Source organism: Grammomys surdaster, unplaced genomic scaffold (assembly GCF_004785775.1).
Source record: "Grammomys surdaster isolate TR1022 unplaced genomic scaffold, NIH_TR_1.0 1149, whole genome shotgun sequence".
Lineage (NCBI taxonomy): Eukaryota > Metazoa > Chordata > Mammalia > Rodentia > Muridae > Grammomys > Grammomys surdaster.
Window position 1 is genome coordinate 1,778,192 of NW_021605568.1, and position 24,587 is coordinate 1,802,778.

The window sequence follows — 24,587 nt, forward strand, 5'->3', positions numbered from 1 at the left end:
CACAAGTTGGAAGACAGTCTGGTCCACATCCCACGTTTCAGTCCAGGCAGGGTACACACACACAGTAGGATCTGTCACACACACACACACACACACACACATACAAATTTAAAAAACGCTCAAAATCTAATCAGCAAAATTATTAATCCATATTTTTAAACCTATTCATGGCTTTCCTTGTGACATATTATGAATTGTTTATATCTGACCTCCTAACAACTATTTTATTATTTCCTCTCTCTTGTAGTCTTTAACATCCTCATGTTCTTCTTTAATGGTCCATCTACTGCTTTTGTGTTGTCTTTTTTGTTTTCAGATTGTGCTTTCCACAAATGAGTGAAAGTATGTGGTAGCTTTTTTTCAGGTAAAACATTAATATGAATGGGGATTGCACTGTTCCTCTTATGAATGTTAAGATGTTGAAAGAAACATTTTCATCATAGAGGAAATGAGAGATGTCCTAATGACCTCCAAGAGTTAAACTGTTGGAACAGTGTCTCTGACTCATCAATAGTGGATGATCACTCTGGTGGTCTCTGACAGGAGCTAGTGTGATCCTGAGTCTTGGGAATGTTTGCACTTGTGAATGTAGGCTTTCATCTGAATCTTTTCACAGAACTTTAAAGGTTCCTTTTCATACTGCTTGCATCCTTTGTATACTGTTGCTACAATGTAATTACACACACACACACACACACACAGATACACATACCTCACAATGAATGATTGTATCCTTCTTGGTATATTTTAATTTTCTTGCCTTGATAGTGTTCTTGTCTTTTTGGATGGTTACAAAATTAGTGCTCTGAATATTCCAAAGGAGACTACTCTTTTATTGTACATTCCAAATGATTTTGATAGTAGCCATATAGTTGTTAGGTCAGGTAAAAAGTCCCCCAAGACAATGGATTTGTAACAGTCCAAATCCTCTCCAATCCCTGATTCTAATCAGTTCATCAGCCTCACAAAAGGTTCAGGTTTAGGTCACCGGCATCACCCTGGAGCTTATATGCCAGGTCCCTTTTCCTGATCCTGTGTCCAAAGTGACGTAGGGACCTCTCCTACCGTGTAATCACGTCTTTTGTTCCCAAAGTACTGAATCTCTTTACTACCTCATTAATCTTGTTGCACTATTTGTAAGTGGAAAACCCCACCATGTTCCACCATACACACCACCAGGAAAGCTGCTCCAAAAACCCTGACCGTATTTTTCTCAAATACTTGATTACTCCAGATTGGATCAGGTTTATCACAGAAGGAAAACAGGTTTATCCCAGAACAAGTAACTGAAACCTGTCTATCTGGCTGTAACCCAGCAAGGAAAAGATGTTCTCCTGGTTATAAGATGATCCCTATTCTGCAACCCAACCGCCCCGCAGCTCCGCTTATCATTCTCCAATCAGGAATGCTGTTATGACTTAGAATAAACGGTCCAATGAGAAGCATGGATATTCGGAAGGTGCGGCGTTTGCCGCCATGTTTAAGTCCCGAGAAGCCCTTGAGAGGTGTGCTCCATAGACCTTGTTGACTGTGCTTTCACTTAGGGAGGACACCTGGATGCGTCGGAAGCAGAAGATGGTAAGTGTGTCCTGGGCCCTGTGAATCGTTTGTGGCGGGTTTGTGACACTGCGGTGGCTTTGGCATAATGTGGCGCTGCCGCCCTGACCTTCCCCTGGCGCAGTGCAGCTGAATGTGGCCTGGAGTCTGACACCAGCGCCGGCTTCCCACCTGCTCTTGAATTGTGTGCAGAGCAGGCAACAGGGAGTCTGGGGTCCTGTCCTGTCGCCGTGAAGTTGTTTTACTGTAGTCCAGGTCTTGACAGAATGAGTCCGGGTCACAAACTTGAGCTGCTGCAGACATTACAGCGCTGGCAGGTTAGTGTGCTGCAGACATTACAGCGCTGGCAGGTTAGTGCTGCTCAGACACCAAGCTGTGCTGCGCTGGGCGTGAGTTCTATTTTCCCGTCCTTGCACACCCACTCGACCTGCTTTAGTTTACCCCTGTGATCCTTCTGGGTTCTTTTAAAAATTTCTCTTTAGTCTTGAAAATTTTATGCATTTATTCAATGAAATCTGATCATATCCACCCCTATTTCTCATTCCAAGCCCTATATATTCCTAATACGCCTCTCTTCCAGCTTCATTTATTATTATTATTGTTATTATTGTTATTATTACACTAGTTAGTTTTGCCATTATGTGCATGGGTGTTTGGAAAGAGAATCCTATCAGTGGCTACTTCCTCTAAACAGAACGATCCTCCAAAAATACTGTTGATTGCCAGTCACTACTTAGTAAGTGATGGGCCTGGACAGCACCTCTCCACCTCTGTGCTTGATTTTGTGCAGGTAACCACAGCTTCTAAGTACAATAACCCTGCCATGTCCAGGAGACAGCATTTCGCAGAACTCTTCTGTGTCCAGAAGACAGCTTATTCCACAGTATTCCTCTCTATCCTCTCTGGCTCCTATGTTCCTTCTGCTTCCTCTTCTGAGATGCTCCCTGAGCACTGGTGGAGGCAGCTAGATGTCCCATTTACAACTGAGCACTTTGTCTCTTAATGTCGGCATTTTTGACCTTTTATGCATCTTTTTTTTGACTGCTCCTTGAATGAAAAAAAGAAAAAGGAAGGACCTGACTGTTTCTAGGTGTGGTGGAGAAGAAAGTTTATTGCAGATAAAAAGGAGAGCATAGCCAGAGTCTGAGATATCTGGGAAGAGTCCACATCACACTCTGGGAGAGTGGACATGACCCCGAGCCCTGTGAGAAGGGGGAAGAGAAAGGAGAGGAGAGAGAGGGGCAACTGGGTGCAGCAGCCAGGAGGCCAAAGGTACAAAGGTGAGTGACCAAATGGTTGAATTATATAGGGAATAGCAGCCCAGCACCTTGGTCTGGAGAGTTCAGAGTAGGCAGTGATATGCCTTCCAGGAGGGCCCATACAAGGTAGGTGCTGAGGGATGCTGGGTGAATCTGGTGATGAGTATCTGCTTTGATATTAAGTAGGCACTTCAGCCATTTGTCCCAGGATTTGAGACAGAACACTTTGTGTCTTTGATCAAGATTGCATGCTACTGGCCAGGTCTATAAGTGTAAACATAAATATTTATAAGGCACGTTGGCAGCATAACCGTTTAGCAAAATAACAAAATCAGGCACTGTCCTACACAGCCTATGACCTCCCCAGCCATTGGCTTTTGACCATTATTATAGTACCAGGCATGCAGTTTTATCCTGTGGAGTAGGCCTTAAATACATTTTAACGTGGTTAGTTACCCTTGTAACATTTGTGGTACTATTACTCTTGCCTGGGAGATCAGTATTGCCACACTGATCCAGCACTAGGTAAGTAAGACTATTTATGCCTTGTCTCACCTCAGCAGCCTGCATAGCACCTTCTGGAATCTTGAAAGCTAGACAGTGGCAAGGATTTCTTATGTCCAAAGTTTGCAGCCAAAGTTTGTGGTTTCTTCAGCAATATTATTTTACGGCATAGGTGTGGTGGTGACCAAAAGCAATGACAGTAGTCTGTGCTGTTTGGAAATCCCTGCTCGCTCTTTACAGTGTTGCCGCATCACAGAACATATTTCTACTGTCTTTGTATTATGTAATAATAGAGGAACTCCCTCTTTCATTTCATTGGTTTTCTAAACATGAAAAATAATGCAGAATAATTTCTTGGATAATACATTCACATACACTGATCAGTTTCTAAGCAATCTTTATAATACTACAAGTATTGGCATTTTTATGAAAATTTGTGTTTTAATCAACTAATAGTATGGTATTTATTTCTATGTTTACATGGTGGGCAATAGGGGAGATGCTAATATGTTATAGCTGTGGATGTCTGAGGACAGCTTGTAAGCATCTGCTCTCTCCATACCATGTAGATCCCAGATACCTACCCAGGTCACCATGCAGGTGGCAGGCACCTTAACTGCCCAAGCCACCAGCCCCATCTTTCTTTCTTACATGTTAAAATAGACGAGGTTACATGGATTACAAAAAAGGATTCTTCTGGTCATGGTGGCCAATCCCAGTGTTTAGGAGGCAGAGGCAGCTCAATCTCTAAGCTGAAAGCTAACATTATCTAGTTGGTCTAGGGTAGTGGGTTCTAGGTGAACCAAAGCTACAAAGTCAGACTCTGTCTCCAAACAAATAAACAAAAGAAACAAACAAACGAAAAAAAGAATGGATTCTTTTTCTATTGAGTAGCATAAATCCATTATATCTGTTATAGCTTAACCCTCAAGTTTTCTTGTTAATTATTAGTTTAGATAACCTACCTAGAAACCGGGCGGTGGTGGCGCACGCCTTTAATCCCAGCACTTGGGAGGCAGAGGCAGGCGGATTTCTGAGTTTGAGGCCAGCCTGGTCTACAGAGTGAGTTCCAGGACAGCCAGGGCTACACAGAGAAACCCTGTCTCGAAAAACCAAAAAAAAAAAAAAAAAAGATAACCTACCTAGAACTGAGTATGGAGTAGTATGTTACTGTGTAGAGATGTATTGACATTTGATGACCTTTAGCGTTTCATGAATGAAATTGAGAGTTTCCACATTTGCTGCATAGGTATTTATATTTAATACATTTTGATAGATTGTTTTTATGTAATGTTTTCTGACTAATTCTGGTTTGGTGAAAGACCAGACTATATTAACTTCTTTGTGTTTGGGTAGCTAATTTTGGTATGTTTAATTTTAGTCTGGTGACAGGCTAAACTTCCATGGTTTGGTTAGTTTGAAATGTTAGTTCTCCACCCAGGCCAGGGATTTCATCCTATTGACCAGAAAGAGCTACTTTTAGTTTTGTATCATCCACAACAAATACACACAACCACACCACCACCCTTCTCAAAACCCCAGATTTCATCTCAAAAGAGGTAAGAGATAGTGTTATTCTAGAGCAAAATATGAGTATTCAAGACATGAGAAATGAGGAGCTAGGTTACCCTGGTTCCATGCTCCCACGTGGAAGTAATTTCATGAGGTTTATAATAGTAGAACAAAAGTCATAAAAACTATTTTAAAATACATAGATGGGTACATTTGAGACTTGGTTATTGGGAAATGGAGAATAACATATAGGTCTCAGATGTTGTCTGATGATATTCTTATTTTCAAGATTGGTAGAAGCCATTGATCGGCTAAGTTAATAAGTTCCAAGAGGTTTTTTATCTATTAGTCACAGGATGATCTGTGACTAATTCTGACTAGTTCTGACATAGAGATGGACAAGGAATGGCTATTTAGGGGTGCAAAAGCTATCCCAGGATACAGTATAATTAGGCTCTGACTTTCTACACCATTGTAGTTCTAATCAATTGTCTTTGTAGACAGAGCTTCTTTTTAGGAATTCCCATTCACACCCTTAATGGTACTTTATTAAGCTGCCATGTTTTAATGTCTTTTGTGTTTGTATATACATTTGTCTAGATTTACAGCTCATTATGTCTTTAGTCTTTTTCTGTCTTCTCTCTAATGGTTTCTCAGGATTGTTGATTTTAATCTTTCTTTTGCTCAGTTGTATCTTTTAATGATATTTTCCCATTTTTCATTCATTGTGGATTTCCTTTCTAGTGTTCTACTCCTTCCTTCCTCCCTTTTCTCCCTCACAGTCCCAGTTTCTTTTGACTTTCTCCTCAAAGTCATTGGCATGTTGCTTCATGTTGATGGTTTTGTTATCCACTTTAATGTGCAGTTCCTCTCAAGGTATTCTGGGTACAATTCATCTGCTTATTTGTGTACTCTTTGAAGTCACTAATCATTTCTACTAGTAACTTTAAAATAGTTTTTTAAAAAATCTATTTCGGTATCTTAGAATTCAATAGCTGAGTAATTTTGATCTTTTTAGTAGGAGCTGAAGAAAGTGCAGCTGGGGCGGAAGAACAAAGCAAATTTAGGGTGACAGAAGTTTAGAGAGCTGAAAGTAAAGAGAATAGAAGGTTTTTAACACACTAGAGAAGAAAAACTTAAAGCAACAGTTCTAGAGAGCAAGCAAATATTTAGGGCCACCTTCCTGAGCTCACAGTAGATCTTAGATAGATGTTGAGCAAAAGGCCTGATACTTGAGTCGTGCCACACTTGAGAGTACCACCTGTGAGAGTTGCACCTGACTACTGCTACCACCCCTTGATACCAACCACAAGGGACAAAGAATGCCAAAGGCAAGTGGTTAAAGACCCTTTTCTTGCCTGTTTATAATTTCTATTTAGTTAGAGCAAAAAGACCCTACTTCCATGGAAGTAAAACATAATGTTGTTTTCTATTGGTCTCTGTATTTTTAGAATCTTTTATATGTCCACACATATTTTAGTATTGCTTTTTCTAGTTCTATGATGCATCTTATTGAAACATTTCTTAGTATTGAATTAAATGTACAGATTGCGTTCAGTGAAATATTTACTTTTTAAACTTTTTTTTTTTGGTCTGAGCTCTGTTGCATTGTCTCTCCTCTCACCTGCGCATGTACATCCTGTCTCAGAATAGCAATGTTATACAGTCGGCCTAGCTGAGCATCATGCATGATTTGTTAAATTCTAACACATGTGCTTGCGCTCTCTCTCTCTCTCTCTCTCTCTCCCTCTCTTTCTCTTTCTCTCTCTCAAACACATACACACACCTCACATACTTATCTGTGTATATATGATGGTGTATATGTATGTATATGTGCAAATACTCTGTTGAGTTATGCAACTATAAAAATATAAAACATACTGTAATAAAATAGATTGAACTCAAGATTGCACTATACACATACTAAACTAGAGTCAGAAAGGATTTATGAGATATGTTTTATTCCATATGTGGAATTTAGAAAAAAAAAAAGACTTCAAAGTAGCAGGCAAAAAGTAAAAACTAACCATTAGGGTAGAACGTTGGGTTAATAAAGACAGCAAACGTGGTGAAAGTTTGTAATGTACTTGTATGGAAGCTTCATTGTGAACTACATAGCTTTCTACAGTTTTTATGTACTAATAAAAACACTTCAAAGATTTGTTTCATGAGCAGTGTTAAGTATGCTGATGCGATGAATGTTTATGATGGCAGACTGACTCGTCCCTACTTTCCTCCTGCTTTCCAGATTTATCCTTGTAACTCTTCACTGTGCAGTGCATTGTTGTTTGGGGTTTTTGAGACAGTGTTTCACTATGTAATCCTGGCTAAGCCTGGAACTCATTATATTGGAGAAGTCCACCTGCTTCTGCTTCCTAAGTGCTGGGAGGAAAGGTGCATGCCCTGTGCTCAATCTGTATACTGTTACTATAACTTTAACTTAGCACTTCCAAAGAGTGACTGGTTATTATAAACAATAGCATTCTAGCTTTTTTCCTTCGGTATGACTCACATTTGCTAATGTCTGCAGTTAGGATTAACTTATCTCCCAACTTGAGTTAGTTCATACAGTGTTAGGACATTTTCAACAGGACTTTAGAGATGTTTAAAATAAAATAGTGGTCATAACACTAAGTATAAACACAAAATACATTCTTTGTCATTAGAGAAATGTGACCCGGTATAGATTGCATTGAGGTTTATATTATAGGAAATAAGAGTGATGTGAATTGGGTGATATTTTTTTATGTGTAAACTATTGGTATTCAGTAGTTCTCAAAACTACACATTTTACTTGTTAAATTCTTCACTCGGGACTATGGGTCTTATTTCCTATGTTTTATTTTTAGTGGATATTTTCAGCCATATGTTTATTTATTTACATTTTGTGTACATTAGTCCTTTGATGTATAATTTGCATGCACTGCAGGTACTGTTTTGTTGACTTCCATTTCCTTTAATTTTTGTGTATTACATTTCTTTGTACGTTCTATAGAAAGAACTTGTTCCTTGCTTATATCCAAAGGTTAGTTAAACGACTTTTAAAGTTCTCAGGTTTGTTGTTACTTTTTTTTTTTTTTTTGACAAAATCTAGCTGTTAGACAAGGATGACAAAGGCTGATTATACACACAGTCTAAAGCAGATTTCAGTGTTCTTTCTGTCTGTGTCAGTGTCACTAGTTTGTAGTTACTTTTGCTGAAGTCCAGTTCTAGCAGGGTTCAGGTCCCAAAGGGGAGGTATGCAGTCGGTGAGGGAAAGAGACTGATACACTCTGAGGGGAGTCAGAATAGCTTGTGTGTTTATTGAAAAAAAAAAAGGCTACACTTTTTATATTCTATATTTGCATAGTAGCTTAATCACAAGTAATGCTGAAAGCAGACTGATTCTAAGAGATGTATCATCTTTTTACAGGGGTTTTAAACCTATTTTAGCCCTATTTTTTAGCATCCAGAATGAAAGAGGTAATCAACTTTATTACAGTATTCTTCTTTGAAGCAAAAGCAATAAGTTAACAAACATCTAAGTCCCTATTATCTATGGTTCAATAAACCTACCAGGTGCCCTTTTATATTTCTGCCAGCACACTCTCAGCCTTTGTGGTCAGGAGTGCCAGACACTGAGTCCTGAGAAGCAAACTTATAAGAGCTATTTTCATTCCTCAAGGGGCAGTGCTTGGCCATATAGCTTAATAAGCATTAAGCTGTTTCCTAATTACATTCCTGTGTGCCTTAGTCTTAACACTATGGGCCTGTTCTCCTCATACGCTCCCCAAAGAGAAGGTGTTGATATCTTCTTATTTTTTTTTTCCAATATGCCATACCATCTTAATTAATTCAGTGTATGCTCCTTTATGTGAGAGTGGGATCAAGCCAGTCTAGCTTCTTAACAGAATCTGCTCTCATGGGGCATACCAGATCTTGCCATTCCTCCTGTAAGTCATGTACCTAGCGAATCAGTCATGGACACTTCTATACTTATTAACTGAACTGTTGCCTGAGCTGCTGAGGCCTCAGGTCTGGGCCCAGGGTTTCTCTTGACTGTGTGCTTTTATCCTTAGGACAAGTGTAAGTTCCTGAGAGTTCCTGGAACCACCTTTCAGTTAAAAATCTTTAACTTCTCTATTCTTGGTACAAACGGGTAGGAAGCAGGAGGTAAGGGGTGAGGGGATTCTTGTGTAGAAGTAGGCTGAGATTTTTTCCAAAGAACTATGTTGTTTAAAGAGACTGCCAGTGTATACATTCATGTCTTCTACTAAAGTCTATGCAAAATATCCCAAAGAAAAAAGCATACGGAAACTCCCATTACATATAGTGAAAATCATCAAAGATGCAAGTGGAAGAATGCTGGAGAATTGTGATCTGTAATGTCAGTATGCTGGAACTTGTTCAAGCAGCGCTGGTTACCTTGCAGTCCACGTCATACTTTGAAATTACTACATGTACCACAGGATTCTACTTTTTTTAAAAAAATACTCTTATATATTATATCCTGATTGCATTTTCCTCTCCCTACCTTTTCCCAGTCTCCTGCCAACCTCTCCTCTCCCTCAGATTCCCCCACCCTCTTCAGAAAGGAGCAGACCTCGCACAGAACATCCACCAGACTTGGCATCACAAACTACAATAGAACCAGGCACATACTCTCATATCAATGCTGGATGAGGCAATCCAATAGGAGAAAACAGGTCCCCAAAGCAAACACAAGTCAGAGACAGCCCCCACTCCTACTGCTAGGAATCCCTCAAGAACATCAAACTACACAACCATAACATGTATGCAGAGAGCCTAGGTTAGACCCATACAGGCTCCCTGATCTCTGCAAGCCACCATGAGTCCTGGTCAGTTGATTCTGTGCACTGTTCTTGTGATGTCTTTGACCCTTTTGGCTCCTCCAGTCCTTCCTTCCCCTCCTCTGAAGGACTCCCCAAGGTCCGCCTAATATTTGGCGTTTGGACTTTGCATCTGCTCCCATCAATTGCTGGATGGAGTCTCTCTGGTCTCTTTCATGACAGTTATGCTTGGTTCTAGTCCCAGCACATCCTGTAGGCAGGACCAATTGTAGGTCAAAGGTTTTGTGGCTGGGTTGGTATCCCAATCCCTCCACCTGAGGTTTAGCCTGGTTACTGAAGATGTTTGGTTCTGGTACCATGTTGCCTCTTACTAGGAGTCTTTGCTAAGATCACCCTCGTATAGTCCATTGCACTAAGATTCTGCCTTGCCTCTGAAATGCCCCAAAATTCCAGTGGTCTCTCCCAGTATTCTCTCTATCTCCCCCAACCCCATCTGATCTCTTGTATTCCCATCACCACTTTTCCCAATCCACTTTCAAAATCTATTCTATTTTCTCTTTGCATCTCCCCCTTTCTACCCTCCTTAGGCCATCCTTTTTATTTAGCTTCTCTATGCTATGGATTGTAGCATGGTTGTCTTTTAATAGCTAATGTCCACTCACAAGTGAATACATACTATGTCTTTCTGGGTGTAGGTTGCCTTCCTCAAGATGATTTTCTTTTTCTAGTTCCATTAATTTGCTTATCCATTCTTTGGTTAAAGGACGTCTAGGTTGTTTCAATTTTCTGGTTATTAGGAATAAAGCTGCTATAAACTTAGTTGAGTAAGTCCCCTTGTGGTAGGATGGATTGACCTTTGTGTATTTGCCTAGGAGTAGTATAGCTGGGTCTTGAGGTAAAACTGTTTCCAATTTTCTGAGAAGCCACCAAATTGAATTCCAAACTGGTTGTACAAATTTGTGCTTCCACCAGCAATGGAGGTGTGTTCCCCTTGCTTCACATCCTCTTCATCATGTGCTGTCACTTGTGTTGTAAGATGGAACCTCAGGATTATTTTGATTTGCATTTCCCTGATGGCTAAGGATATCGAACATTGTTTCTTGGCCACTTGAGATTCCTCTGTTGAGAATTCCCTGTTGAGAAATAGAGAGACACATGGTACTATTTTATCTTCCCCATTTCTTACAAACCTTGATTGTTGCCAATGGAATAGCCACTTTATATAGCAATCAGACTCATTGTTGATCAAGGTCTTCTCTCTTCTTCATGAATTTTCTGTTTGAATTTCATTTTTTTACATTTTGTATTGGTGATTTTATTTATTTACATTTGAAATGTTATCCACCTTCCCGGTTTCCCCTCCACAAACCCCCTGTGCAATCCTCCCTCGGCCTGATTCTATGAGGGCCCACTTACCCACTCCCACCTCACCCTTATGCTGGGGCATCGAGTCTTCACAGAACCAAGGGCTTCCTCTTTCATTGATGCCTGACAGGACTATCCTCTGCTACTTATGCAGCTGGAGCCATGGGTCCATCTTTGGTTGATGGTTTAGTCCCTGGGACCTCTGGGGGAGGTATGGTTGGTTGATATTATTGTTCTTTCTATGGGGATGCAAATCCCTTCAGCTCCTTCAGTTCTTTCCCTAACTCCTCCATTGTGTTCCCCATGCTCAGTCTAAAGGGTGGCTGCGAACATCCTCATCTATATTTGTCAGGCTCTGCCAGAGCCTCTCAGGAGACATCTCTTATCAGGCTCCTGTCAGCAAGCACTTCTTGGCATCAGCAATAGTGTCTGGGTTTGGTATCTGCATATGGAATGTATCCCCAGATGGGGCAGTCTCTGGAGGGCCTTTCCTTCATTCAGTCTCTGTTCCATTCTTTGTTCTTGTATTTCCTTTAGACAGGAGCAATTCTGTTTGAATTTCATGTCACTAAATCTACTGTATATTCTGTTCTGTTCATCTTGTCTTTATGTGTAGTATAGTTTTAAAATGTTTATATTCTTTTTTATTTTTTCTAGTATTAGCTATTCACCCCAGGCAGGCCTTGAATTTAAGGTCTTGCATTCAGTTATCCGAATCAAGCTATCATTTCCTTAATCCTAATGTTTTTAATGGTAGCAAACATTTATTATTACATACAGGTTTGGATAAGTAATTCTTGTTAACAATCTAAAATTTTTGAGGGAATTACATAATTTCATAGAGCCATCATAATAAGTTTTTTGACATTAATGTGCCATCATTCCTGTAGTGTCGTTGTCCACTGACATTATTTTTTTAAAAAGTGTATTATTTATAATTGACCACAGCGAATTGCCATTTGTAAGTCTTACTTAGTATTAAGTCAAGGTTTGTCTATGAAAAACCCATCTGTTTTTTAATTAATATTCTTCTATACACTCATTTTATAAAAACAGACTTCTTAATGATGCAACTCATGTTGAGCACATCATGAAAGAATGTTCTCAGTGATCACTAAGTAACAAATTGTGTCAGTAGATGTTTCCTTTTATCTTTGAGACCAATGATAGATTTTTTACGTAAATTTTCTTTGGGGTTTTGATATTATAAAGACCATGTTTCCGTATTCAATGACAAGGATAATAGTTTACAAAATACTATTTTATATTATTATAAACTTGTGAGTAGCAGTGATCAAGTACAATAATTGTACTTGATCAGCAGAGCTGATGTTTATTCTGGGTTCTAAGTTGTAGAAACTTGTGCTGTAAGATACAAAGAATAGTTTGAAACCAGCATCACAACAAAGCACTGTGATATCGTTTTCCTTTACTATATACACTATCCTTAGAATTGTGTGACAAGATGAGAGGATAATTAATAAATGTATAGTGACCATGATTTAAAGTGAATATACTAAGAAAGCATGAAGGAAACTTATCAAGTCACTAATGTATTTTCAGGCTATTTCCATCATTCTTCTAATAGCTGCATTTTAATTACACCTGTGGATAATTTTAGGAGCCAGTGACCTTTGAGGATGTGGCTGTGAACTTCAGTCTAGGAGAATGGGCTCTGCTGGATTCTTACCAAAAGAAGCTCTACAGAGATGTGATGATGGAAACCTTTATGAACCTGATCTCCATAGGTAACAACAACAACAAAAACAATCACCACCACCAATATAATTTCTTATTCATGTGTAGAAAAACTGTTTCTTAGTCATCTGTATAATTTTATGATTTGAAATACTGAAAGGGAACATGGTGGTAAATATAACATTATAGAAGAAAAAAGCTAGAAAGTAATGACTTGTATATAAGGAGGAATAATGTAATGATTTCTTGCTGTTCATTTTTAGGGAAGACAGAGGAAGAAAGTATGGATGTGAACTACACAAAGCTCCAGAGAAACCTGAGGTAATTTACATGCACAGAAAAGGCAATTTGCATCAGGTACTTGAGAGGGACGACAAATCTGGGAAATTAGAAAGTGATCCAAATAGATCAAAATGTAAATTGACTTAACTTCAAAGTTTTTTGTAAACCTTTACGGAGCTTGTGAATTCCAGAATGGATGATCCTGACTCTCATGTAGTACTAATGTGGATTTTGTGGCCTATACCTCGTACTGTGCTTTTGAGGGAGCAGTAGCAGAAAGAATTCTTCTTTAGCTATTTTCCTTATTTATACATTCCAGTTCATTTTACAAAACTGCCTTTTGTGTACAGAAGTTTTTGATGTATTGTTAGCAAGTTACCTTTGGGCTTTATAAACATAAGGTTTGTGTGTGAAGGAAGGTAAGTTTAGAGTTTAAATCAAAATCTATCTTCAATAAATTGCATAAAGGATATTTAACTATTTAGAATTTGATGTCTGATCTGTATTTTATTGCATTAGGAAAGTTCACCTTTGTTAACTGTGTCATAGACAATGTTTAACAAAATAATTCTATAGAACCTTTTATGATTTTATGCTGTCCTCAGCACTTGTTGCTGAGTGCTCAGTTCTTTTATGTTCATAAATTGTAATAAACTCTGCCTTTCTCCCTGTCTTGGGATAGGCCTAGTTTGCACTCAACTTGCTCATTTTCTGCCACTGTCTTCTGAATACTGACTGCAATAACAGGTAGAGGCCACAAAATCTGTCATGTAGTACCTACCTAGTTATAAAACAGGAATAATGGACGCTCGCTCTCCCTCCCTCCCTCTGTCCCCCCCCCCCCCCCCCCCCAGATTTCAGGTGGTTGAGAAATTCTGTGACTATGAACGTGTTAGTCAGTGTGGAAAGATCCACCAACAGATGACAGAGCATATTGTTAATGGGGAGAGTCATCCTGCAATCACAGTCTATGAAAGCAGTGTGACTGTAAAAGACATCAATGGGCATTCATCCTCAGATGTGCTCCTAAGAGATCAAAATGAAGAGAAACCATACAGATGTCAGGAACTCGTGGAAAAGGCTATCAAACATGAAAAATGTTCGAAAGATGTTATTTATTCTGAATCCTTCCAAACACTTGAGAGGGTTCCTGCTACAGAGACTATTTGTGAAAATAAACAGACCAGTGAATCTTATACGAATCTCACTTCTCATCAAGATTATGAGAGAGCTCACACTGGAGATGAGCTACATGAATGTAAACACTTTGAGAAAACCTTAAAGGAAGAAAGTTATATTCAAATATGTGAAAGAATCCATACTAGAGAAAAATCGTTTGAGTGTAAGCAGTGTGGAGAAGTCTTTGTTAATTTCAGTCACCTGACCAAACATCAGAGAATTCACACAAGAGAGAAAACATACTCATGTAGACATTGTGGTGAAACTTTTCTGTATTCCATGGCCCGTCATAATCATGAAAAAACTCACAAAAGAGAACAGAGTTTCATATGTAAACATTGTGGAAAAGCATGCATTCATTCTTATCAACTTCTTCAGCATGAAAGACGTCACACTCGAGAGAAACGTTATACATGTGATCAATGTGGCAAAGCATTTAGACGGTCCTCAAACCTTCACAAACATGAAAGAATTCACAGTGAAAAGAAACTTTATGCATGTAAACATTGTGGGAAGGCCTTTATCAGTACGGGCAACTGTTACAACCATGAAAGAATTCACACTGCAGAGAAAACCTTTGTTTGCAAGCAGTGTGGGAAAGGATTTACACTCTCCTCATACCTTCGAAAACATGAAAGAATTCACACTGGAGAGAAGCCCCATACATGTAAATATTGTGGGAAAGCCTTCACCCATTCTAGTGCTCATTACAGGCATGAAAAAATTCACACTAGAGAGAAACCATATGTATGTGTAGAATGTGGGCAGGCATTCACCTTTTCCAAATCCCTTCAAATACATGAAAGAACTCACACTACTAGAGAGAAATTCTACAAGTGTAACCAGTGTGGGAAAGCATTTACATGTTTCTTATATCTTCGAAGGCATGAAAGATCTCACAATGGAAAGAAACCCATTGGATAGAACTTGTACCTGTGTAAGCTATATGTAACTAGTCAACTTGCTTTTGAGAATATTTATTTATCATGTGTTTGTTTGTTTATTTGCATGAGGTTTGGGGCAAGAATACACTCATGCCTTAGTGTATCTATGGGGAGCAGCAGACAGCTTTCTGGATTCAGTTCTCATATTTCCATTATATAAGTCCTAGTGATGGAGCTCAGATCCTCAATCTCAGCAACAGGACCTATCTAAGTCATCACACCAGCGTTTAACTTGCTTTTTTTATGAATGACATTTTAAAAACAAGCCTTATATTTTATAGTTTTCTGTGTATACTTTTTCCAAAAAAAAAAATCAAGTGGACAGATGGGGCTTGAAAGATGGCTAAATAATTGTTTACCTGGTGTGTCGGCAGAGGACCCATGTGGTGACTCACAGCCACCAGTAACTCCAGTTCCTGGTCATCTGACACCTTCTGGGCTCTGAACATTGCATACATGTACATACACACAAAATACATAAGATAATAAGCCTTTAAAAGAATGGAGATATACTTGTCATAATATAAAACTTATAAGTGTAATTTTCCCCATATGTGCAGGTGTACATAGATGTACACCTGCTCCTGCATCAGGCATCACAGTGTATGCCTTTATTCCAACACTGTGGGGACAGAGGCTAGAAAATGACAACACTGAATATAGGGGTTTGGTATACAATTTGTGAGATTTAAGAAAACACTATTTTCAAGCAAATTAACTTGTCACTGTTAAAACATGAGAGATCCAGGTGTGCTGGCACACACCTTTAATTCTACCACTTGGAAGAGTTAGGCAGGTCTGTCTGAGCTCCAGGCCAGTGAGGGATACTCAGACCCTGTCTCAGAAAAAGGGAGGAGGGTAGTTAGTTTAACATAACTATTTCAAGGTCAGCCTAAGCTACATGAAACTCAGAAAGGAAAAGGAATGTTGTAAAGAGGTAAAAATTCTAAATTTTCTTTATAGTTGAGTTTTGCAAATACCTTAAAAAGTGAGTGCAAATACCTTAAGCAAATTAACATACGTAAATAAAATATTCCTGAAATGACCTGAAAGGATTACGTAAAGTTTATATATGTTTATAATTTTTGCCTATTCTTACTTGAGACTTCATATATATATGTGTGTGTGTATATATATATATATATATATATATATATATATATATATATATATATGTGTGTGTGTATATATGTGTATATATATATAAATTTATTTATTTTTTTCAAACTGTAATTTGTACTCATTCACACAGGGGTTATAAACACAAAAAGGCAGGATGTGGGGAAGGTGATGACACTGGAGCGTGGGTGTTCAGGGGGAATACAGATATCTTTCAGAACAGGGTATCGGCTGGGTGAGGGTTCAGGGGACAGGTCGCCATGGCTCTGCCTATGATTCCCTTGTCCTTATCTAAGTTGGTATTATCTGCCAAGGCTACCTATTTACAAGGTCTGTGACTACTCAGGCTGGTAAATTTCCACAAAAACTGCCAGTTTACAATAGCTTATAGCCATCTGTTTCAGTGTTTATCCACAGAGACCCAAGACTTGGTGTTAGTATACATGTATGACAGGCCTATTGCTGATTTTAGGCCTATGGCTGATTTTAGGCCTTCAGTGTATAAGCAGGGATGCCCCTGACATCTCCTCCCTTCTCTAAATATAGACAGGCTGTGGCGAATCTAATCTTACGAAGGTGGAGATAGAGGCCTGACCTCCAGTAATTGAAGGGGACCTTGTAGTGGCTCCGATACCCCTGTTGTTGTCCAGTGAGGCATGAGGGCCATACCCGTCCTGATGTCTTTTTCCTGGAGAGGGAATACTTTTGACATCAACCCCTATGCAGTCAGGCTTGTCCCTCAGGGAACCCAGAGAGATATTTTTAACTTTTATTGGTATTCCCTTGCAGTGCTTAGCCTTGCAGCCTAAGCAAGAATTCAGGTCGCCTGCCAGAGGGTGTTCTGGGTGGCCCCTCTCTGCTTGGTCTAGGGGCAGAAGTCCCCACTTTTAGGTTGGGTGGAGATGGGTTTTGGGAACACCCTGGATAAAGTAACAACCTTGCGACTTCTTGACTGTATAATACTTTTTTATTGAAAGTATAACTTAGTGAATAATTTAAGTATGATTGCACATGACTGTCATCCCTGCTGTATAAAACTCTGAGACAAGAGAGTAAATGAACATCTGAAGACCATGAAGATACTACCTTAAAGAGCACAAACATAAACTCATTTGAATTATGGTAATGAAACTTTTGCTAAATCAATTGCGTTTCAGCCACGTAAATTGATATTTTTTAATGTGTGGTGTTAAATCATGAGATGATGCTTTACCCTTTACTAGAGCTATATTGAGTTCATTGAATTGAAATAAATTTATAATCTGGCAGGCTATATTTATAGTGACTTTATAAAATTGCAGTTACTTATTGTGTCTTTAGGCATGTGGGTCCCCAATGTACATTTAGAGTCAGGGAATAATCTTAACACATGAGTCCTTAAGATAGAACTTGGGTTGTCAAGTTTATGAGCATGTACGTTTTTCACCAGCCCTCTAAGTAGCTATTGAATAGTTGTATTTGATGTGAGATTGAAAATGTATCAGTGTTAATTTTGTTGTTATTGTTGTTGTTGTTTTGTTTTTCAATACAGGGTATCCCTGGCTGTCCTGGTACATGCTCTGTATACCAGGCTGGACTCAAACTCAAGCGATCTGCCTGCCTCTCCCTCCCGAGTTCTGTATTACTGGCATGCACTACGACCACCCAGTGTAATGTGTATTTTCTCCAAATAACAAAATGTTTGGGTTTTTTGGGTTTTGGTGTGTGTGCGTTTGTGTGTGTAAGAGTGAAGGTCAGAAGAAAACAACCTTCAAGAGTTGGTACTTTGACAGACTGGAGTACCTGCTAAACCCTGCCACCAAATAAGATTTTTTTTTACACTGTTTTAAGCTCTGTAACTAATTATAAGGAATATTTTCTAGTATTGAAAATGTTGCACATGTTTCAACTATTTTGAGGATTCATTGACATTGCATAGGATCTGAATTTATGAACCAGAACCTGGGTGCAGCTGCTCACAGCCACATCCACCTCCAGCTCTGCTAGATCCAGGATAGCTGACCTCCAAGGAGACCAACACTCACAAATCATATACCCACCCAAACTGACCACCATTCAGTGTAGCTTGGTTTTTGTTATGGTTGAGCAGTACTGAGGGGCTGAATATAATTATATCATTATAAATGATTTTCTCACTTGGAAGGCTGTAGTGAGAGGATGTAAATCATGTGTACAAGTTAATCTCGTCTCAAAAATGTTAATTACAGGATGTGTTGGCACACTCTTTTAATTCCAAACTTGGCAGATCTCTGAGCTCAAGGCCCACCTAGTCTACATAGGCAGTTCCATAGACTGACTTCTTATTGGAGTTCATAAAATATATTGGATTTTATTTTCCATCAATATCTTTTAACTTCACAAGACTTACAAGACTACGTTCAAATCAATTATGGTAAGGAAAAATGTAAATGAGATGTCTGTTTATTGCGTCCAAACTAGTGAACTTTATCTTAGCCTACACTGTTAATGCTTCAGTCACTTGGTGTAAAGTTGGCTAAAAACATGGAGATTTTTAAATAAAATATTCATTGTGTATAATCTCTATAGTGCCAGTTTTGTCCTTGTGGACACATAATCATCATAACAGAGATCACTACTGCTATTTGTAGTCATCAGAAAGTACAATTCAGCAAATTGTTACCCAACAAGAAATCCAACTTTAAAAGACTCAACTTTCCTTGTCTTTTTAACATTCTTTTATTAAAAATCGATTATTTTCTCATACAGTATATCCTAATTGCAGTTCCCCTCCCTGTACTCCTCTCATTTCCTCCTCACTTCTCTCCGCTGGATCCACTTCCTTCTCATTAGAAAAGAACAGTTTTCTAAGAGATAACAACCAAATGCCAAAATCATCACACTGAAGCTGGACAAGTCAACCCAAGAGCAGGCACAAGAATTAGAGGCCCACTTCTTTTCACTCAGGAGTCCCATAAAAAAAAAAAAAAAAGAAGAAGATACTAACCTTGAAACTGTAAAATATACACATAAGACTTGATGCAGACCCACCTAGGATCTGTGCTTACTGCTTCTGTCTGTGAGTTCATATGAGCTTTGCTCTGTTGATTTAGAGGGTCTTGTTCTGGTGACTTCCATTTCCTCTTGCTTTTTACATTCTGCCTCCTCTTCCTTGGGATTCTCTGAATTCAAGAGTGAGTGAGGGAGACATCTCATTTAGAGATACCTATTCCAAAGGTCTCTAATCTCAGTCTCTGGTCTATCTCTTCCTTCCCTCTCCCCCATGTTTCCCTGTGTGTGTGTGTTTATGTATTAGAGACAACTCACTATACAGTATTGACTGGTCTGGAACTCTTTTATCTAGACCTTGCTGGCCTTGAGCTCATATATGTACCTGCTCCTGCATCCCTAATGCTGTACTAGAGGTTTGGGCCATCACAGCCAGCCTTTCTTTGCACTTTTACTTTTCAACTGTCATCAAAACGAACATGTCATCTTTCTTAGGCTAGTAGAAATACACAAATCTATTTTAAAAAGTGACTTACAATCTCTATCTCGTGACTATCAAGACAAAAACGTTTGAGTTTTCCTGGTATAAGCTGAGTGATGGCCAGAAATAGCACCACTTGCATTAGATGTTATTTTTCTATCATGGTGGATAAGGAACCTGAATTGTACATATGAAATAGAGGCATTCTTTGTATGAGAGTTATGAGAAAAATAATAGTTATAATTCTTCTGTTGATAATTCGGTTAGTAAAATGAGGTAGTGAGAAAACAGTATTTATGTGGTGCAAATGAAAGATCAGTTTTTAAACACATGTTGAACCTTGGCTTTAATCCCCATTACTGCCAATAGAATGAAAAAACAAAGATCAACCTAAGGGTTAATAAAGTAAATTTGTAGATATGATTTTCTTAGAAGCAAGTTGTATTTCATTTGTCTCCAGAAAGCACAAACTTAAATTTGATAGCACAAACTTATTACAAAAAGGTAGTATCAGATGAATGGTACTATAAATTGTCTAACCGCTTGTTTTCTGGAGGTCTCCTTAACCTCTGCAGTCTTTTAGAAGACTTCCCATACTGTGGATAATGGACTAGAGAAGTGAAATACAAAAAAATAATGTAGTCATAATTGTTTGAAAACCACACTAGTTTTAATTCTTGTGGATTGGTGTGAGGAGGAAGGAGGGTCATGCATTCATTGGCCATTTGTAGTTGAGCTTTGAGAACTGTTCATTTCACTTAGCTCATTTTTAGTTTGTCTGATTTCTTTATTATTAGGTTCTTTAGTTCACTGAATATTTTACATATTAATTCTTGTTAGTTGTGTGATGAACAAAGATTTGTTCCCATTGTCTGATTTTTCACTTGGTTGTTCCTTTTACTATACAGTAACTTTTTTTTTTCCTATAAGGTAAGAAATAGGATTTTATTTTTATTCTTCTAAATGTGGATTCTCAGCAGCAGTTTGTGGAGTAGGCTATTTTTGTATTATTGTGAGTGGTATCTTGGATAAAAATGAGGTGTTAGTTACACAGATTTACAACTAGATATTCTACTGCATTTATTTACATGTCTATATTTGTGCCAGTACCCTACTGTTTTGCTACTGTCTCTATGGAATAACTAAAGATCTGATATGGTGATAGCACCAACTTTATTTTTTTATTGATCAGGATTTCTTTGGCTATCCATTGTCTTTTGTGCTTCCATATGCATTTTTGGGTATTGTACCCCTATTAACAATATCTTTAGTATTTTGAACTCATTGTATGGACTATGTTAATTGCTTTTTAATCATGCCTCTTTTTACATTAATTCTGCTAGTCCATAACTATGGGGAATCTTTGCATCTTGTACTGTTGTCTTTAATTATTTTCTTCAGTGTTTTAAAATTCTCATTTTAGCTATGGTTTTATGCCCCCTAAGAGTGGTGCTTGTCAGATTTTTCTGGTGGAGTTTTTAGAGTTTCTCTGTTACTAATTATATTTTCGGCAAAGAAGGATATTTTCAATTCTTTCTGTTTATAGTCATTTTTATTTTCCTCCATTGAAATCATCACACACTAGATTGAACAGTGAAATAAATTGTGTACCCTTGTCTTATTGTGCATTCATTATGATGTTCACTAAAGGCTTTTATGTAGTACCTTTATCATGAAAAGATAACTGAATTTTGTCATGTAATTTCTCTCCTTTAGCTTTATTATGTGATGTGTTTCATTTGCTTATGCTGAGGCATCCTTACATTCCTGTACTGAAGCCAACCTTATCATGGTTAATTATATTTTTTGATGTGTTAAATTCTGTCTGTCGTATTTTATTGACTTTTACATCTATATTATAAAAGTTGGCCTGTGTTGGAACATGATCCAAGAATGGAGTGCTTGTGAGAAAACTCCAACAAAGCAAGAGTTTCTTGAAAACACAGAATTGTTCTTGGAATATGTTTTTATGCCCCTCCCAGGTGAATGGATAGAAGTAAGTTTACTTCAAATTATTCATTACAACTGAATATTGCTGTTTACATGCCTCTGTGGAAAAACATGTTTTGGTCATGTGTGGCTTGTCTGCTACATGCAGCTTGCCCTCGTGATTGTACAGCTTACTCCTGTGATTCCTTTTAACCTTTAAGGTATAAATTGGCTGATGTTCTGAATAAAGTTGGCTATTACGTAAGACTTTAATCCACCTGACTGTTAGCTCCATTCTCCGAGGTTCACATCTAGAGCTGTCAACTGGCCTGGAATTTTTTTTGTAAGTCTTTATCCAGTTTCAAATCAAGGTAATACTGGGTTTATAAATAGGATTTGTAGTATCCTACCACATAGTTTTATGGGATAGTTTGAATAGCATTTGGTTAATACTTCTTTGAAGATCTCAGAATTCAGAATGGGTCTTATGCCTACCCTTGTAATTTTTATATTATAATCTCAGTGTCATCGATTGTTATAAATGTGTTTAAGTTGTTTATCTGTCAGTTAAGTTTGATGAGTCATGTGTATCTAGAAATTAATAGATTCTTTTAAATGTTTCTAATTCATTATTATATAAGGTTTTAAGGTATTTCTTAATGATTTTCTGAATTTTGTTGGTGTCTGTTCTTTCTACCTATAGAGAACTTGGGTGTTCTTCTCTTTTGCTTAGTTTGGCTAAGAGTTTGTTGAACTGGTTTATGTCTTGGCAACAACAATTCTGATCTTTCAAGACTTGGTGCCTAACTTGTCTGTTCTCCCTCATTTCTTAATTAAAACAAAAATTAATATTTTTTCTTTCTCCCTTTGTCCCTTTCTCTTTCATCTCCCACCCATGTGTGTGTCCATATACCCTACAGGGCTGATAGTCTGTTGTTTGAACTATAACATTTTTGAGATTTCATGTATTTCCTCTTGTTAATTCCACTGAGGGGGAGTAAAGACCGTTACTCAAATGAAAGTGAACTAAGTAAGCTGTATTTAACTGTGCATAAGAATGACTCTCCAAAGCAGGGTTTGAGAGCAAAGTGTCAATGAACATTTTAGGCCTCTTCATATAGGAGAAAAAGGTGCAGACTGGGATTCTCAGAGAAATTTGTAAGGACCTGGCAAGTGAATTATAGAAGTAGACCGCAGATACAATTATTTGACGGATCATCTTGGTGGAATATTTCAAGATTCTTTAGAAGAGCATCTTATCAGGGCAGTGTTCAGGGTTCAGTGAAATTACATAGTGTGGAACATGTCACACTTCAGGTATGGGTTAAAGCCATACTCAGCTCAGTGAACTGGAGTTTTGCAGTAAATAGAAAGGAACTTATTTTGACCTTGCAACAAGATTGTTTCTAATCTTAAGATGATGTCAGGCTGGTCCTGACACTGAAATTTTTTTGGAATCATTTACTTTGGATTTGATACTTTCCAAAAATGACCATCCCGTGTTAGATTTTCATGTTTCTTTTATTTATTCACTGGGGATTCCACATCTCAGGTTATTTTGATGGTCGAATATTTTTTCCATACCTGTCGTATTCTTGTAGTATCCAAAGGGAGCTAGTCTGTAGAAAGTTGTACTTTATTGTGAGGCAGTAGGCTGTGAGAGGCAGCTGGGTACCTGGTTGAGCACAGGCCTTGAACCCTGGAGACCCTAAAGGGATGGGAGGGGTTTGGTGGTGCTCCTGGACCCCCTGGTTCCTTTCACATAGCCACAGCCCTCTACAGTCCCTCCCAAAGAGAGTTTTGTGGCCATTGGTCAGGTAGCACAGGTAGAGGGCATGACTACAGGCCAAAGAGCCTCAAGACATCTCCATATTCATGAGATACCTAAAGGCCAGAGGGCATAGCCAGTTAAGCATTCCTTCCCAGACCCTTCTCCTTGCAAAAGATATTTAACCTCAGGCCCTCCCTGAGAATATGGGGTATAGCTTTATCTATTTTCCACCATGACAATAAACATTTTAAGACCATGGACTACCTCTCCTTTTTGGGGTCTGCTGTGAGTAGCTGTGGAGAAGGTCTTCAAATACAGAGCAGCCATCTAACCTCCTGCCTATGACCTCTCTATTCCAGCCACAAAGACCCAGCCAAGACCCAGCCAAGCAAGTCGCCTTGACAAAGAGTCTCATTCCCAATGAGGCACCGCCGGAGCTCGAGTCTGCCCGGGATATGTGGAGTGAACTCAGTCGAATTCCTGTGCCTCTGCTTCCCTGATCTGTGGCCCCAGCCCCTTGAGGTGGCAGACACACAATACCCACAACTCAGCCTAACAGGACCCACACCCACACTCAAGACACAGCCTAACACTTTATATTCTTCCTCAGTGGACAGTGTAGGTCAGTAGCTAAATACTGATGCCACATTCTCAGGTCCCCAGTTGTGATCCTTAGCACCACTAGAAGAGAAAATTTTAGTTGCAAATATGACACAACAGCTAATTATAATAAGTAAAAGACAATGGTTTCTTTAACTTTTAATATTGGGGCCAACTAACTAGGCTAACATGATATATACTAGACAAGAGTTATTAGGTTTAGAAATAGATTGGGATTGGCAGGGAAAGGGTATGGATTAATATTAGATCAAGACAAAGCTTGCTTAAGGCTTTAAAAGTGAATGTGATGAGGATAAGGCCTGGTGCCATATACCTTTAATCTCAGTGCTCAGGAAATAGGCAAGCAGATCTCTGTGAGATAGAGGCCCAGCTGATCTGCACATCATGTTCCAAGAAAGCTAGGGATACATATGAGAGCCTGTTTTGGATGATGATGATGGTGATATGCTTAGATAGGATGGACGAGGAACCAAAAATGTTAAGCTTCTTAAAGATTTTTAAGGCTGTTGAAAGTTTTAAAGTTAAAGATGGGTTAAACATTGTCAGGGGCAGCCCTGCTTACCCACTGAAGGCCGAAAATCAGCAATAGGCCTGACACGCATGCCTGCT

At 38.6% G+C, this 24,587-nt stretch overlaps 1 protein-coding gene across 2 annotated transcripts; it reads left to right on the forward strand.

The window, feature by feature from the left end:
* Positions 1–1,478: 1,478 nt before the first annotated feature.
* LOC114634926 (zinc finger protein OZF-like) lies at positions 1,479–24,587 on the forward strand. 2 transcript variants are annotated; one of them, XM_028783548.1, is made up of 5 exons: positions 1,479–1,578; positions 12,609–12,735; positions 12,949–13,006; positions 13,822–14,813; positions 23,717–24,587. In XM_028783548.1, the coding sequence occupies exons 1-5, from the start codon at positions 1,558–1,560 to the stop codon at positions 23,779–23,781; spliced, it is 1,263 nt and encodes a 420-aa protein (XP_028639381.1). In that variant the 5' UTR covers positions 1,479–1,557; the 3' UTR covers positions 23,782–24,587. The 2 variants fall into 2 exon arrangements, with proteins under 2 accessions (XP_028639381.1, XP_028639380.1); XM_028783547.1 differs by lacking the exon at positions 23,717–24,587 and having other exon boundaries at positions 13,822–16,142.